The 19,449-nt window shown below is 33.3% G+C and overlaps 1 protein-coding gene across 1 annotated transcript; it reads left to right on the top strand.

The window, feature by feature from the left end:
• The first annotated feature begins 5,705 nt into the window (after window positions 1–5,705).
• LOC143545435 (dynamin-related protein 4C-like) lies at window positions 5,706–7,323 on the top strand. Its single transcript, XM_077037336.1, has 2 exons — window positions 5,706–5,862; window positions 5,945–7,323. The coding sequence occupies exons 1-2, from the start codon at window positions 5,706–5,708 to the stop codon at window positions 7,321–7,323; spliced, it is 1,536 nt and encodes a 511-aa protein (XP_076893451.1).
• Window positions 7,324–19,449: the final 12,126 nt, after the last annotated feature.

The following is a 19,449-nucleotide window of genomic DNA, read 5'->3' as shown; positions in this document are numbered from 1 at the left end:
TTTTATATTTATAAGAATAATGATCCTAATAATAATATTAATAATAGTAATAATAATACCATACTAAATTTCGGTTCGGTTTCTAAACGAGTTCACCATATTAAAGATCTATTAATAAATATGACATTTATAGTAATAATAATTAGAATTAATAATGATATACATTTTTTTATAAAGAGTTAATAATATTAATATAATTCTAGATAATAAATATGATGTTAACAAAATAAAAGGAAAATAGAAATATTAACTTGATTAATTTGTTAACAAAAAAACAAACCGAAGTTGGTCACGAAGGGAATCGAACTTGACTCGATTACCGATTACGGGTTAGATACCAAAAAAATTAAAATTCTAATTCTCATTACCTATAAAAGATGTTCACGAGTCGTCGGAGATGAAGGCTGCCGGAGACGTGCCGGAAAAACAAAACAAAGAGTGAGAGAGAGAGAGAGAGACGGGGAGAGAACATATAGAGAGAGAGATGTGAGAGACGGAGAGAGTGAGATAGAGAAAGAAAGTGGGTTACTGGAAAAAAATGGGACTCGCCGGAAAAACGTCCGGTGGTCCGTTTGTGGCTGTGGGTGAGAGGTTCGCCAGAAGAGAAAAGTAAGGGAGGGAAAAGGGTCGGCCGGCGTCAGGTTTACGGACCAAAGGGAGGGAGAGAAGTGGTGATGGTGCGTCGGAGGTGCTTGGCGTCGCCAGAAGTTCCGAGGCCGCCGGTCGCCGGAAACGGCAATGGGGGTGGCGGCTGATATGTTATGGTTAGGGTTAGTTTATATATATATATATATATATATATATATATATATATATTACATATTTACATAAAGGCCCTCCAAGTTCTAAATCTTTTATGAAAAGGTATTAAACTTAAGAAATGATAATATAGATTCGAAAATGGCAACTAGTTTTATGTTAAATGAACAACGATTAGTATCCGCCTACATGACAGGTTTTGATGAACTAAGTACGTGAAAAATTTAAATATCGACTTAAATGATAAATAAAATTATCGGGTCGGGTTTACAATACAATACGGGTTCAAAGTATCATTTATTAAAACAAAACGCGAAAGAAAATCGAAACCCGAATCATTGTGTACTATGTTCGACACACTACTTATATACAACTCTAACATACCAGGTTTCATCCGAAGGGTTAAAATAAAAGGCCAAGGCTAACACGACTTCTAATGTGGGTTAAAAAGAAAAAAGAAAAATGAAAAGGCAACAATTGGCTCCTAAGGGATAATGTAGGTAGGGATTTTTTTAAGGCCAATAGTGTGGGTTTTCTACAGTCCTATTTCTCCATACATGTGGTGGTATTAAGATCTCGAAATGCATAAGACAACCAAGTTCTAGATATCATGGACATACTAGTTACTCTCTATAATGTCATCATATGACATGTGTATATACTATATATTATATGTGTATTATATATAAAGCAAATCTCACACACGTAACGGAGGAATTAGGTTGCCGATATAAAACATGTGTACATGTCCCCATGACTCGTTATCCCCATCTAAACGGTTCATTTTAATTTTCTTTTTTGAAAAACATTTGAATGGGAAGACTTTCGAGAACTTAAAAACTGACAATGACCAAAGACCTCTACTTGACATTAATAATAACAATTAACAAGTTATAATTCTGGCTTTTGCGCACAATCAAGCTACTCTAAGACAAAAAAAAAATTATTTTTCCATCCCCACACTTGAGATTAACACTGCCCTCAATGTAACCTATATACTAAAAAATATATACAAAACATGAGATGTTCATACCAATCACAATCACTTAACAAACGACTAATCATCCCGAGTTCCAAATAGAGTTGCACAACACAAAATAAAACACACGTAGTTTAGACATAGACACAAAAACAAACACCAGCCATACGACCCAAAAGTTCAAAACACCACCCGACCGCCCATAAACACAAATACAAAAAGTCAACAAAATATAAAAAATAGGGAGAGACACATGGACCTTATCAGCGTATCAGCGAGTGCTCAATAATAAGGTGGCTGCGGGTCACCAAAGATGGATCTCATGGTATCCATAACACCGGAAAAATTAAAAGCATCTGACGAACTGCCCGCATTAGTATCACGTGCTGCATCCACATGAGGATCCACTCGCCTCGAATGATGAATCTGATGTGGTGGATAATGCACACTCCCATCAAACTGCCCCAAAGTAGTATAGTCAATCATTGGTGGATTATCCACCACGGGCTTACCTCGATGCCATGCCTCATGCGCTCGACTCTGGCGATCATCTCTATACCTGTCATTGATCTCTTGCTGCGAATTATATGCATGGGTTTGATTCCACATCTCTATCCGATCATACAATCTCTGAGTTTCTCTCCGCTGCATCTCCTCATTCCGGTCTTGTTGATCAAACATATACTGAAACTCACCACTCCAATCACCATAAAGGGGTGGCCTCGATGCTTGAAGCCAGTCAACCATCCGTGAATCATCCTGAACCATCTCATGTGAGTGCTGAACCGGGGCCTATTCTGGCTGGCCCGACGAACTTCCAACCTGCCCACTTCCAATTGTGCCTCGTCTAACGTGATGACCCCAACTCCCGGGAAGAAACACGTATTGTTCCTCAATCACATTCTCCACATCACCGTTCTTTAGTGCCCTCATTTGTGCATGAGGATCAGAGTGTTGGACATACACATATTCCCCATGCTCATCGTAAATCAATCCCTCTTTATACAATTGCTCTTTATCAAAGGGGCTGAGGTTCTTTTCAACCTTGGGTGTATCTACTCGAATAGTTCCTTTTACCTTCAACAATGCTGTAATCAAACGACAATCTGCTACGATTAACTTCGCATTAGTTTCTCTTGCCATCCAAATGTTTATCATGACCAAATACCGATAAAAAATCTTTGGTGTACCCTTTATTAATGCATATAACACCGGAATTTCCCATTTTCAAATTTGGGTTCTATCACCTCGCCTTGGCATGACATTATGGAGCACCAAACTTAACAATAATCTCACTTGCATCCTCAAATTGTTCCGCAGCATCGTATGAGCAAACCCCGGTTTGAACAACTCAAACCCCGGTTTGAGCAAACCCCGCTTCACATACAATTCCTCTTCCGAAGGATACACATATTCCGCCGATGGTTTTGAATCGAATGGTGTTATACGACGCAAGGTGTCCATTGACATTACCTTATAGACTGCCTAGGCTTATGATGAACCTTTGTTAATGGTTGATTTTGATTGAGATTTGCCTTTTGTTATGGTTTATGAATCATTAAATTGTTTGGTTTATTTAAATGATGCATATGTGTGCTTGGTTTTGTTTGATGAGTTTTATTATTCCACATTATCCTTGGTGATTGTTTCATATAATAGGACTTTTGTTAGGTCATATATGTGTGTTTTTGACTAGTTTATGATTAAATTAGAATAAGATTATATGAATAATATTATTAGTCAAACAAATAAAAGTGTGATGCTAACCTAAAAAGTTGTAAGGTGATAGGTTATTGTTAAATCTTTGTTGATTAAGATTGCTAGATTTAGTTCTTCATAAGAAGTCTATCTAAGTTTGATTTGTTGACATTGTCTATTGAGTCAATTGAGTTTATTAAATTACCTTTGATTTCCGTGATGTAAGGTAGGATTTTATTATAAAGGTACCCGTTCATAATTATTTAGATACCCGAAAGGAAGTTTAATATATAAACTGGTGTGTCTTAAAACTTGTTAGAAACTCATAGGTGTCTTCTTGAGAAAGGTCAGAGGTCATGTTCGGGTTTTCTTTTAAGTGTATCTTTTATGATCTCAGTTCCATAACAAATATTTTTCAATTAACTAATAACTGAAACTTACGGGATTCAAGTTTAGGTGGTTTTTCATCATCACCTGAGTCACTTGTGTTTTGTTTACTTGTCTTTTCTAAATTAGTTATTTTATTAGCTTAATATTAGTAATTTAAAACCACCTTTTAATAATTATAAAATAAATAGTCGTGTCAGTTTGTCGAGTCTAATTAGTTAATTTACGCAATTTAAAAAAGTCTCGTGGATTCGATATCCTAAACCATTTATGGTCACTTTAGGTGAAGGGTTTGTGCTTAAACTGAATGTATCTATGTTTCTTGTCTAGAATTGGATTGAAGTTTGGTTGATTGTGTATCTAATCTAGCTTTATGTTTGTTTTGATTGCTTAAACAGTTGTTATTATGGGATTCTTGTTAGTCATCAACTATTTGGGTTGTGTTCATCAACAGTTAGGAATAAGTTCTTATAGTTATTGAACCGTTTTCCATTAGTGATCCACTGATGTTGAGTTTTATATTAACGAACTGGTAATTAAGTAGACTAAGTTCATTTGTGCCAATTTATTGGATTAAGTTCTGTAAATCAGTACGATCAAATTATTTTGTCTAGCAATTGTTTATGAATCTTAACTGACGAATCATGTGTATGTGATTATCCATTGGTAGGAGTCATAGTTTTTCAGTTTATTGCATAACCCGAACCCGAAGTGTTCTCACCTTTTCTTGAATCGTTTACAACTAAAATATAATTGTGTTCTCGTTAAAGAAATCAATATTTACACTGCTTAACATCATCTGTCCGCCCTAGTATAAGTAGTTAATTATCGAACAGTGAATTTGACTTGCATTTTTCACCGATTTCCTGTGGATTCAACATCTAAGTTGCCCTTGCTAATAAAATTAATTTTGTAAACATTTTTATTGACCTTTTGGCATTGATTAGTTTGTTTGAATCTTTTTGGTTAAATGAGATATTTTATGGCTGTGGTGGTTCGTGTGTTTGCAAACGTGGGTACATTAGTGTTTCGGATATACGTGGTGGCCATGATGACGGTCCGTTATTTTGAATGATAACGCATGTACGTTGCACCATAACGAATATCTAAGTTTTAAACGTTTACGATTTTTTTCTTTGTCACGTAACCACACATAAACTCATCTCAGCACGCGGGTACTAAATACTAGTTATGTTATATACAAACACCCTGAAAGTTTCTAACTATTCTATTTTACATATATAATTAACTATTTTATGATTTCTTCTAAAATTAACTCTACCTTAAACTAATGTTTATAGCCTGTGCTACACACATTTTTTATTTTCTAAACTAAAATATTTATCAATATGTTTATCTTTTTATTTAAAATTTAATTTACCTTTATTAATCTTTGCCAATAATTATCTACTATGCAACTAGAAACGCTTTAAAAGAGGTTTAGGGTTTTTGATCACACAATTTTCCTCTCACAATTTCATCGTGTAGTTGTTGATATCACTATACCTAAAAAAAATGTCCTGCGGTAAAACTCCCCACCTCTTTGAAGAATACACAAAACAGCTTAAGGAACCTTTAGAGATGATTAAAGAACTCTCGGACATGAATGTATTTGCTCGAAACCCATCGTTCCCTACAATTTACAAGCCCTCAATCCCTAAAATTGTCCTTCTTGATGAAGGAAAGGCCGGAGCGAGAGTCGTCAACGCACTGGTTGGGTTGAGTATACCTTTTGATTTCGGTATACCAATAGTTTTAAACTTTAAAACCGACTCTACCCTTCCTTCTTCTCGAAGGATCTTGTTTCAATTTCGTGAGAAATATTATCTTTCTCGAGAGAAAGAGGTGTCTGACAGATTTGAAATTTGTGATTTCAAAGTATATGAAAGAAGTGGTGCCGAAACTAGACATGTCAAATGTAGAGGTCATTTTGACGGTCGTTCAACCAGTATTATGTGACTTGACGATATTCTGTCTACCAGAAATCTGTAAACAAGATGACAAGGGTAATGACATAAGTGAGATCGCACGTTTTCAAGGTAATAATGTGTTGATTATTATTCGTTTGAGTTTATAATATTTACTTGTTTGTAGTGATAACCATATGTGTACTGCTTTTAGGTTATATTAAAGGGTATGTCAAAGCCCATGAGTGCTTGTTTTTAAACCTTTTGTCATGTTCATCCAACTTGGATGACTCATTATCAGAAAAGATTTTGTTTGGACTTGATCCTCAAGGTACCCATACACTTAGAGTTTTCACACAACTTGGTTCATCATCCAAGCAAATGATCTCTCGCTTAATCCTCAAAATAATTGATCACCCCACCCGCTTTGGCTATTTCTTTATTGAAGATGATCTTGAAACCAAAATTGATAATGAAGAATTTGTCATAATAAATATGGTGGGAAAGGAATTTGTTGGTTTTGAAAAGATTTCAAAGCAGATTGTTCTTGGTTTGTTAGCAATCATCTATTGCCCTTCTTCTCAACTTCTCGTTAGAATTGACTCGGATCTCCAAATGTCCAAGGTTAAAATTAAAAGCACTCAGAAAAAGTTTGACTCTCTAAGTGATGCAATGACTACAATTTTATCGGTTATTAACTCAGCAACTCTTTCATTAAAAAATCTATTTTTTTTAGAAAAATATGAAGAGTATGAACAAAACATTAAAATGCATGCTGCTTCTAAGTTGGTTTGCAAATTTACAACTTTTAGAAATGATATGAGGAGTTTAAAACTTGGAATCGAAAAACCGTTTTTGAGTGATGAAATCCAGCTCTTGGATGATAGAAAGTGGCACGGATCGGCAAAATATGTTCCATCTCTTATCGGCAATGCATTAAATAAAAATTTTTCTTATGCATATGATGTTTTAGAAGAATTTGTTTCAGACATCTCGAATTACATTGGGTTGGTAGTGGTTACCGTTCTTGTGGACCATTCTAAAGAGCATCTGCAATTGCATCCATACTTTCAACATATTGGCAGAATGTGGACCGAAGATTTGAAGAATGATTTTAGGAAAAAGTTGCAAGAACTTCTTAATCTTGAGAAAAGATTTATCTACTCATGCAATGATGATTATGAGACAAAAGTTAAAAGGATGAAAAATGTCAAGCTTGTGATCCCAAAAGAACTAACTTTTGGGGAAATTAGTGTTGAACACTTGGTAGAAGTTTCCCCGGTACTTTTAGAAAAAGCATTTGACTTGAAAAAACAAATGAATATATACTGGGAGTTTGTGGTTGGAAGATTGGTTGATAATTGTGCACTAAATCTTTTTGCTATCATCACTGAGATGTTGGGTAATGGGATCCTAAGTAAGCATATGGAGATTGCTGCAGAGAATAATAAGTTGCCTATCATGGAACCCAGAGTGTCTTACAATGAGGCCGCTTTGAAGAATAGAATTGCTTGTCTGAAGAATGCCAAGAATATCATAAAAAGGTGGCAGTTTAAATTTCAGTATCTTTTTTCTAATAGCTATGAAGCTTAAAGTTCTTAGGTGATGATACTAGAAATTACTATTATTAAGTTAGCTTTTTCTGTTTTTGGTTTCATGTTGCTGGAAAACTAAAGCATTTATCCCTTGTTTGTTGAAAAACTAGATTCTAATTTTATAGTTTGTATGTAGACTTGGGTTAAATGCATGTATCGTACTCTGGTTATTTTAATTGTGTTTGTCACATCCTCTGTTTTAAGACTTGGGTTGAATGCACGTATCGTGTTTTGGTTATTTTGATATTGTTAGGCACATCCTCGAAGGGATATGTTCTCATCATGCAAGACGGATCTAGAAAGTAGGCTCGCCCTAGCTTTCATACTACACTAATTTACAAGTCTGATGAATAATAGCATCAAATATTTAGATAAACAGAATTCCTATGGATCTTAAATACTAGAGAATCTTTATATTGGCATAAAACAAAATCAATTATTCTGAAATATAATTAATCTTTAATTTGTTTTGCTATAAAATTATCTTCAACCAACTGAAAGAGTGTTGTTTCTAAAAGGGCACTGAGTGGCGAAAATATACCCGTGAACACCAACCCCTGATTTTAACGAAAAATGATAGAAAATAGAGAACGGTCCATGTAATACAAATATTATGTCACTTTAATAAGAAAACTTTATTAAGCGACAATACCCCGTTCATCAACATTCCATACATAGAAAATGGCTGCTAGCTACGCAAAGTTATGCACTAATTACCGACGCTACGATGGAGAATCTGATCAAAAAAACACGTTCCAATATGTTTTCCTGCCACGTGAGTAAGCTGGACCACTCGCTCTTGAGTATTGGTAGCATTCTTAAAATACACTAAATCATTAAAAAGTAATTAAACACATGAACGAAAATTATGTTAGATTTGGTCATTTGTTTTTAAAAGTGAAGGATTTCTGTTTACTTGGTTGCACGAATGGTAAAACATTCCGATCCTGAATAAGCCAGACACGAATTTAATGATTCCGACTCTGGCTATTGAGTTCTTAAACCTGTATTGCATCAATTTTGGTCCTTCAATCTAAAACATGAAATGTTGAGTTTGTGGGTTAGGAGGGTTTTGTAATGGTCAAAGGGCAGGGCCGGCTCCGAGAATGAAAAAAAAATTGAGCCGAAGGCGAAAATTCTTTTGGTCTTAAGTAGAAGAAGTATTTTGTTGGACTTAAACAATTTAATTTTATATGAACTTACTTGATTATAATTTGGGTTGTGTAAAAAACTTTTGTATAAATATAGCATTAAACATATCTCAAATGAGACTAGAACCCATAACCTTTTGGTTGGGAGTAATAATTTTTTGCTACTAGACCAAGCAAATAGTTATGTAATTGAATTTAAATATTAAATATACATATTGTTTTATTAAAAATACATTTAATTTAAAAAAAAAATTGGGCCTAACGGGGTGTCGGGCCTGTGACCGTCGACCACCCTGCCACACCTTATGGCCGGCCTTGTCAAAGGGTTAATTTTTGTCGGTTTGGGTCGCTATTTATTCATGAAAATAACAAAATACGGGGGAAACAATAATAGTGTGTGCATGTCAATTCGCTTCAATTCAACGAACAAAACTGGCCTGTTTCAGGACTAATTTTGACATGTTATCCTACTCATCCATTTTAGCTCTCATAGGTAACGAACCAAAGACAAAATTTTAAGCAAAAAGAAATTACAGGAAATCATGTTAGAGACGGCACGAAAAGAGTCAGGTTCTGGGATGGCAAACTTGACTCGTTTTCAAAACGAATCATGATCGAGTTGACCCGTTTAATAAGCCGGTCTTGCTCATTGTCCGGGTTAGCTGTATAAAACATGGTTAACTCGTTTGTATTTGAGTGTTTTAAAATAAAATTTAAATTTGGTTTTCAAAATATACTTGTTATTGACTTACGGACATACAGAAAATTAATGCCTGATTTTTACTTGTAATAAAAATAAATTAATAGCATTGTTGTTACCAAATTTTTTTTGATTCGTGTATGATCTCAAATTCTAAACGAATTCTTAATAGGTTGGGTTAAACAGGTCTCTCAACTCCTGTTTTAGTTGAGACATATTATGTGTTATGGACTGAAACCATTGCAAGGTATGAGACTTGTCCCAAATCGGTTGTATAGGCAATTGATGTGAGTTTATAAGCCAAATGGGTTCCCTTGCCTATGAGACTACTCTTTTGGGTTGAGTTTTGTTTGGCTTGTAACATTGGTATCAGAGTCAACCTCGGAGTGGTGGCCTGGAAGAAGCCAACCGTGACCAACGAGGACATTGGCCCTTAAGGAGGGTGTATTGTTGCGGAATGAAACCATTGCAAGGTATGAGACTTGTCCCACATCGGTTGTATGGGAAATTGATGCTGGGTTTATAAGCCAAATGGGTTCCCTCACCTATAATACTAGTTTTTTGAAAATTCCAAAGAATGTCGCTAAGAGGAAGAAGCAATTGCACCCCAATATCATGTTATAATTTTCCAAGTCTTGCATGGAAACCTCTGTTGTATACCAATGGCCTTGCATGGTCCATTAGAAGGCAAGACACAAGGGTGTATTGTTATAGACTAAAACCATTACAAGGTATGTGACTTGTCCCACATCGGTTGTATGAGCAACTGATGTGGGGTTATAAGTCAAATGGGTTCCCTCACCGTGTATCCTGGGTTGAAATGTTTGACACAAGAAAAAATGTTCAATAATTCAACCTATCAAACCAACTATGAGGGACGGTATCTGCCTTTAATGATCTCCGAGACTGCGTGGGACGACACAAAATTTTAAGCAAATAAAACTCCAATTTTGACTTACCTTAAATTCAAAAGCTTAAAGTGGTTAAATGAACTATAATGATTATAGATATATAAACAAACATGTATAAATATAACTTTTTGTTGTATAATTTGCGTACCTGGATGATGAATTCGAATAAATAATGAATTTTAATAAATATTCAAACAGATTTTAATCTTCACAAATAATAAGCAACTGGATTAATCTCTGAATAGTTTGAGAAATTTTAGATCAACCTATTTCACTGGCTACATGCGATTGATTTATCAGATAAGACAAAGATTTCTCGTTTTTATTCACATGAGATTTATAAAGCGGGTAGCTTTATATGTTTCTGTTACTCTAAATTGTTTTTCTATGTGTGCATTAGTGCATAATTTGGCTTTCATCTAAGTTTCCCTATTCTTTAACTTTTGATCATTGCGTGAGTCTCTGATGAAGAGTTCTAGAAATGATAAATGACTTGTAATTTGGGTTAAGATTCATGGCATCTTAATGCTCCAGTTGATAAAAATAAGATATGATATCCCTAAATTTGCTAATTTGAAATCTTAAATATGAATGCATCATATGTTTAATAAATGCTTTAAACCGTTCACAAAAAAGTAAAGTCATTAGGTTGCAAATATAAGAACTTACCCCACTTAGCTTCAGGTGCACGACAATCAGCACAGGTTCGATTAGCACGTTGATGCAGTAGTTCTTATAACCGTCTCTTGCCTACATTATCAGGAAATGTAAAGCGTGTGATTGTAATTATGAGGTTGTAATTCTTAGATGGGATGATTATATCAATCGAGGCATTGAAATTAATACACTTAACGCCATCATATAATTATTTGTCAAGTTAAGTACTTTTTGCACCATGTGTTTAACAGGCGGATGCACTTAGCAACCCCGGTTCCGAAATTAACCCACCTGCTCTCCCCCGACGTCAGCAAACTCATGCACTTTGAATCCAGCCAACTAAGGGCCTGTTTGTTTTGAGTTTGAATGAAACCATGTGTTTAGTTCAGAAAAAGGTAACATCTTAATGGCTGAATGACCTATTTCCCATTCAGCCAAAAAACATCGCTGAATGAGAAAGATGCCATGTTTACCCTTATCTAAATTAATGACGGTGTTAGTGATTCATGTAATTTTTTTATAGTTACCTGCATATGCAATTTATCAATAATGTTGATTTCATACTTTTGATTTGATTCAACTAGTTAGAGGTTTTCCTTACTTTTTCATGGTGGGAAAGATTTTATGGTGGGAAAGAAACTGATTCAACTACTCTATTACTATCTCAAGTTAATAAACCCCATATCTAAGTTTTATCATGCACTTAATAATACCTTTAATATATATTTGATGGCAGGAATTAGACATTCGGGAGTTTTGGTTTCATCAGATGAATGCCACTTTACTATGGCACGGAACATTTGCATTTGCCGAATAGATAGTTAAAACCGGTAAAAAGTATTAGGAGTCAAGGATGTCACATCCTTGAGCTGGGCAGGCAAGTTCAGTTGGTTATACCTCATTATTTTTGTTTCCATCTTTTGCTTTCTATCACATATTCTTGTTTGTCTTTTAATGATGTTATCAGTTGGCCAAATATTGTTTAGGAAAGGCATCAAAGTTGTGTTTTTGGATGACAGTGGAACAGCCGAACGGGTTTTAAAGAAGTTGTATCGGGCTGACATGTTTGATGAGGACACCATACCAGAAAATAACTCATTTTTACCTGTAAACCCGTTATATTAACCCGTGTATTTTCTTTTTATTATTTACCAGATTCATGGGGTGATACCATCCCAAATGCTCATCAAGACATCAAGAATGGGACCTCCCTGGGCTCGAGCCTGGCTAGTTGAACTTACACAGAGCCGAGCTCGAAAGACATGATAATAATAATAATAATAATAATAATAATAATAATAATAATAATAAATAAGGTTACTATATTCTCGTTTATAAATCACTAGAAAGCTTAATTATATGTCTTATTTTATTGTTTGTAATTTTGTAGTGTCCGACTCAATCGGGAAGTACCAAGTATGGTTATTATGTCTTAAACTTCATGAAGGAGATCGTTCGTGAATGATTTAAATACTCGTCAATAATAATGTAAGTGTAATTGATTTGTTTGATTATGCTTATATTGGTTTGTTTCAACACAATTCGTTTTAACCCGATCGGATTTTTTAACGTTTTCTTTGTTTAATTTTCGTCTTAGGTTCGGGGAGGCAAAGACGAATACACGTAGGCAGATTTTGATTCAGTTCGAGAAAAATGGTCGAATTATGCGACAATTTATTTTTCGATAGTGATATGTATGGCATTGAATATTAACCAATATTTTTGTTAACTTGAGAATATTTGTAATATTTTGAATTAGACTAATTGAAGAAATGAAATGGATAGTTTTTGTTGTTATATTGGTGTCATTAATATAATATTAGTAATTATGCAAAAAAAAAAAGAATAAAAAAATTATACGATGACACACATATATGTCTCTCATATATTGGTATCGTAAATGCGAGTAATGAAAGCGTGTCATATATGTGAGTGTATTGTTAAGTTAATTGGATTAATGACTTGATAAAGTTCTTTAAGATGTATTTTGGTTGTTTATAAAGAAAGTTTGTTTTATTTTTGGTTGGTTATAATAAGAGTTCGGTCATTTAGTACAGTTGTTAAGAGCTTTGAACAAACAGATATATTTCGTTCAGCACAAAATAGTTCAGAGGGGTAAAATAGTCATTTTGTGCAGTCATTCAGAGGTTTACAAAATAGTGTTTGGTAGCCACTTAACGGTCATTAAGAGGCTACATTTTTATTGTTTAAAATGCTACTTAATGAAAAACCTTTAACCATTCAAACTTAAGGCTACCTCTTAACCATTAAGAGGTTATGAACAATTAAGAGGTAGCTTCTTAATGGCCATTAAGAAGCTAACAAGCAGCCACTACTAATTTAACACTTACTGGCTCAGAGTCTATTAATCATTATTCACTTATTGCCAAACAGCCCCTAACCTGTTAGTTTTTTCTGTCAAAAAAATTGTAGAGTTTAAACCTTAGTATCAGATATATCAAAAGATTTCTTTTTGGAGTGAATTGGTTAAATTACAATGACCAAAAGCATAATTTACTCTTAGTTTTTGATATGCGTTAAATTATATACATATTATTATACATATTTCCTATATTTTTAGTTACTTTTAAGCCATGTTTTTATTGAATATTATTATTGATTGGTTCATATGGGAATTTAATGGTTTCAAGAGACAACAAGTTAAAAAAAATATATTATTTAAATTAAAAGGAAATGCGTCTAACGAACTGAAATATAAATCAAATTTTAATGTAACGAATAAATTAGTTATAAAAATTAATTATATCTCATTGGTTTATATATGTTAACAGCGTAGGTGTCAACTTTAGTGTTCTGTTGAATATTGATTTTAATTTATCAATTGTTTTGTTTCAACAGATAACATGAAATCGAATTAAAGAAAGGAAGAAGGTGGGCCGGCCCATATTTGGAGCTAAGGAAAAAGAAGAGAAATCTTGAAAGGCAAGTCAGGCCTGCTAAGGGTTTGTGGGGACAAATATTACATAACCAAGCAAGCAGGCAGGAGGTTTTTGTTTTTTTGGGGGGATCGTTGTGTTCGTCCGAAGGAAGAAAAGGAAGCAGGCACACAAGTTGCTCTATTAATTAAGCTGGCTAGCACACAGGTCAATTAATTTAACCAGGCAGGCTAGTAGCTGAACTTATTTTCTAATTCTTTTGCGATGAACTCTTTTATAATTATTTTGTTTTCGTTCTTGAACATGATTATTGGCTAAAATCTTTTAGTTATCTAGGCTTGTGATGATGTTTTGTTTATTGTTTTGGACTAGTCGGTTTTCGGGTTTTGTTTATGGGATTTTGATTAATTAAAAGTTTTGATTAGTTTTATTGGATGTGTCCCATGCGTATTTACTTTTGATTTGTGCTTGAATGAATGTTTCACATGTTACTTGATTGATTGTCTTTCGATTATAGGTTGCATGTTAGGGTTGTTTACTGTGTGTTTGCAACTTGTTTATGGTTTATTGAGCTCATTTATCATAGAAACTGATTTTTGGCATATTATTAGGAGTTTATATTCTTACTAGCTTAGATATCCGACGGGTGATAAGTTGTCGGGTTTGTCTGCGTTGTTAGGGTTTTATGTTAAATAATCTGACAGGAGGTTTGCCTATTTTTTCCTTAATTTCACTGTTTACCCGTGTCCTTTAAACTGTTCAAAACCACCCCGTGTACTTAGGTGCATTGAGATAGTGAAACCGACGGGTTAGGTGTTTTATAGGGTAATTAATCATAATTGATAAACTGACAGGTGAACTAATAAGCCGGTGTTTTTACATGATCTCTAAGCTTTCTTTTTCGGTGACACCTTGAGAGTGATTAAGGATCCATTAAGTTTCCTAGAGTTTCATACCTTTAGATTCCCGGTTCCCATAGCATTTTTCCCGTAACCGATAAAATCCCGAGTCTTCACAATTCGGATTCCTTGCCTAGATAACTCTTGCTCTCATTTGAATTTGTTAAAGTTTTTATTTGGTAAATTTAATTTTCTAGTTTACTTTAATTTAATTAAGTAATTAGTTTAATTAATTTTTAGCTTTTAAAATAAAATAAATAATAAATTCAAAAATATATATTTTCTTAATTATTACTTTAAATTAGCTGGTATTATTTAGTTTATATTTAATAGTTAAAAAACACACAAAAATCAATTAAATCTATTTATTTAAGTTATTAGTCAGAGTCTAGTTTAGTCGTCGCTAGTGTCCTGTGTGTTCGACATCCGGACTTCATTAGGCTTTACTACAGTTGATAGGTACACTTGCCTGTCTAGTGGTCTAGCATTAGGATAGTCTAGATTTATAAATTTAAAACTAGAGTGTCTAGGTTAGGTTAAGTTTTTATAGACCGTTTTTAGCACATCAGTTTTTGTTTTACATATTTAAATACATGATATATATACCTAGTATTGTTATTTAAAATCAATTCAGTACCTTAATTACAAATATGTGAATATGACTTCTAATTAGCTTATTACTATATATTATAAAGAAAGAGTTTGGTGCCGCTTGAGTTTCTATTGGACCAAGTGGCACGGACCTTTTATATTTTTATATTTTAGTTTTAATTTTGATAATGCAACGTATGTAAACGTAATTGACATCCTTTACGCTTCTTTTAGACTACTATATGATCAATGGTAATATTATACATAATAGTATAGACATGAATAAGTAAAGGAACTGAACCAAACGAATGTCAAAGACTTGCATTAGTTGATAATACCAAAACAGTGATGATATTATTATATAATATAAAAGAGAAGTTTGGTGTCACTAGCCAAGTGGCGGCACCAAACTTTTCCATACCATTTTGACTTTCTTTTTTAGTACTGGTAACATAACGAACGTAACGAGAACCGACCAAACGCCAGTTTTTGTTTACGTAACAGATGCAGACTGGATTCGTGTAAACTCACTACACAACGTCCGGGACTGACAATGCTAGGGTTTTGATGCCCTTTGTTTTTTTTGTTTTAGTTCCGGTACCATAACGAACATAACGAAAACCGACCGGATGCTAATTTTCTTTTTTATTCTATTCCATTACCACCCAGATTTTACCAATTTGCCCGGTGCAACGCACCGGGTAAAATCCTAGTTGTTTAATAAAAAGGAACAAATAATGCATTGGTTTTAGCTTGTAGTTTATTAATTCCTTATAAGAGGAACAAATAATGCATTGGTCCAAATCAGTTACCACCCTACAACAGGTATCGCGTACTGGTACGATTGGGTATTCGATACCAACTTTTCCTGAAATTTGGTATCAATATTTTCATTAACGGTAATAATACCCGCGTACATTTTGTAATAATACCGGCAACTTTAACATTTTGTAATAATACCGGCAAGAATACCCGCGTACATGTACCGATATATTCGGTATGGGATTTGATATCCACTTTTTCATAAATTTGGTATTGGTATTTTTGTTACAAATATTGGCATGATACCAATAGCACATAGAGATGAACATTTTGCACGAGCACCGGTACACATCCCGTACCAAAAGATTTGTTACGTTATTCAGTATCCACTTTTACAGAAATTTGATATCAGTATTTTTGATATAGATACCATACGGTACTGTTTTCATCCTTACCCTAAGTAGCGAAAAAAATAAGAAGCCATCATGAACATGATTCACATTAAAAAAAATTATAGTCCTAAGGGACCGCTGCCTATCCCACGGGACACTAACAATCTTACAAGACTTTTGTTAGTCCAACTGGACTCATGATTATCCTACAAGACCTCTAATTGCCATTTGAGGCACTTGTTTGTTCTACAGAAGGCATGCTTGTTCAAATAACGTATTAAAGTTCTGATCGACCTGATATGGTTATTTTATTTTTTGCTTTTTATTTATTATTTTGATATTTGCTACACGATAAGATTTGAGTTTAAAAATCGAAAACATTTGAAACATTTACATGGAGAAAGATTTTGAAAACTAAATTTTTTATGCTTAAAATAAAATACGTCATTTTTATTATAATCCCATATGCTCACTAGTCAAAAATTTGCTAAGGTTCTTTTTAGTTTATTCCTTTTTTTAAATTATTATTACTAGTTTTTATCCCCGTGTTACGGAGTTTGTTTTAAATTATTCGTTTCTAATATTTAAATTCTTTTTTCATTTTTAGTTTATTTGTTGTAAGGAAGTTAATAATATATTTAGTAATTGATGATGAAAGTAGTTCACAAATAACTGAGATTAAATAACATTGTTTAAAAGCTATTTGGGTTTGGTGAAACCAATTACTGACTTCTTTTTTTACAAAAAATTGTTTTTAATTATTTTAATTATAATTAATATCTTTTTTAAATATCGGATATTAACTTTTAGTATATCCTTATTTTATAGGATTTTTCATATCAAATATTTGGTGAGATTTGTTTTTAATTTAATGAGATGTTATAACCCGTTTAAAAGCTATCTGGGTTTGGTGAGACCCGTAGTCGTGAATTCGAGTAAAATGCATGAGAAGACTCCATTTACAAATAAAACAATCTGGTGACCTGAGAGAATACAACGAGCAACTAGAGAGGTTTTAAATGTTTTATTGTAATTAGGGCATGGAATTATTGAGAGATTAAAAGACATTGATGAAACAACTTATAGATTAAAATATAAACCATGTTATGTAGTCTGATTTTGTATAAGTAACACGTTAGCCTTACCGGAGTTAGGGTGTTACTTGAAGTTAAAGAAGAACTTTGTTCTTTCTTTTTTAAAAGATTTGGTTCTAATTTCAATTTAAAATAAGTATTTGAGAAGGGATGCTATATTCAAACACCATTCTCTTGGTGTGTGAGTAACTCTATACGCGTATAGCCCACTTTTATTGACATTCATACGCGGTGGATATGATGACAGCTTTTTTCAATCTATACGAGCCGTATAGGATCTAACGTCACACGAACCATAAACATAGTGTCATGCGTTTTCTTCCATATTTATCATGTGATAAATTAAAAGCTTTCATTTTCGTATAAACCAATTGACAACTTCTTATAATATGAGACCAAAAGTAAGCATTTTAACTTGATAAGTTGATAGCGGGCCAAGTCGAGTTTACCCAAATTTTCTTAAGGTTCACCATTTTTAACCTATTTGTACATCAAATGGGTTTTTAAATAGGTTTTTTTTAATAGTGACCGAGGATAAGCAAGAAGCTTATATATATGAACTCTCAAATCAAATTATGTCATCTATAACCCATAATCCCAAAGGTTCGATTCCCCGGATGCGCATTCTCTAATTATTTTTAGTTTTGCTTTTGGTGTTGTATGTGGCCGACAGTTTAAATAAGCTCATGGGCTGAAGAACACACTATCGAGGCTAGTTTGACTGTGAAACTCTGGAACTAGCTCAAACAAACAAACGTACTTGGTGTAATCCAGTTTATACCATATTTTTATTAAACTATCACAAACTCATGTTTTATTTCAGGTACCATAAGAATAAATTTTGTTTTTTATGAAAAAAAAACCAATTACTTACCAAGACTAAACCAATTTGTTTTAACTAAAAAAAATCCCCAATAAGTTATTCAAAAATAATAAAAAACAAAACGAGACGTTTTAAAAAACATGTTGTCTTTTTTCTATCCCAGTTTCCTTTATTTGTACTCCGGAAATCAATTGAGATCACCAACCCTGAAAATTGTTCTCTCTAGTTCCAAGGATCAACTAAAATTGTAAAGTGATGTGATCTTCATACACCACCTACGTAAGCCTATACAGGCCGTATAGGCTACGTATGACTGACAAGTGTACATAGGGGACAACAAACAATTTTTGCAACCTATACGACAGTATAGGTATTCAATTGCTTGTATAGCACCTTGTACACCATAAAATCTATACGGGCCATATATATAGGGCAATACGACCGTATAGAAAACTTTGTTTAGAAGATGATGTATATTAGAGATTTTATTTTTATGCATATGGACCAGATGTTTATCGGTATTTTTTGGCCAAATTTTTTGTTGTATGCTTAATCATTGATTGTGATTGTTGTGACAATAGTAAAGCGTAACATAATGTAATCTTAAACGAAGGTTCTCTGAGTACAACTATAAATTACTTAGCCAAGTATTTTATGTAAATTTAAATAGACAACTTATCAAATTATATTATTCAATATTTCAGTAGTTACTCATCCTAAAAAATAAACAAATAATGTTGTCTATACGGTTGGGGCTATACAAGACACTAGAAATAATGACCGACAATGTCCGACACAAGTTGACAACTCAGATGCTATACGACCCGTATAGCACTATACGAATCATATAGGCAAAAGGTGATATGGCTATTGTAAAAATGGGCTTTATCTAACTGGTCTGAAAGCTACTTAACCACTGAACAAGAAATAAGAGACAAGATTTGAAAGCTGGTTTTGGAATTAAAATTATCTAGACAATAAAGTTATCAACTACTAATGTCAAGTTATTCTATAAAGGATGACAAAAATGAGAAGGATAAGAAAGATTTTAGCCACACAAAAAATCTCTTCAAAAAAAAATAATGAAAATTAATAAAAAAAATCATAACTCAAAATTTAAATAAAAAAATGAAAAATGTAAAAACGTAAAAATGTTTCTACCATCTTCCTCGTTCTAAAAAAATAATAAAATAAATAAATAAATAATGGAAAAAACACAATGTTGAGGAAAAAATATCATTGTGTCT

This window comes from Bidens hawaiensis, unplaced genomic scaffold (genome assembly GCF_021521415.1).
Source record: "Bidens hawaiensis isolate Kalapana, Puna unplaced genomic scaffold, B.hawaiensis_p1.1 tig00013977_1, whole genome shotgun sequence".
Classification (NCBI taxonomy): Eukaryota; Viridiplantae; Streptophyta; class Magnoliopsida; order Asterales; family Asteraceae; genus Bidens; species Bidens hawaiensis.
This window is presented reverse-complemented; position numbering and strand designations above follow the sequence as displayed.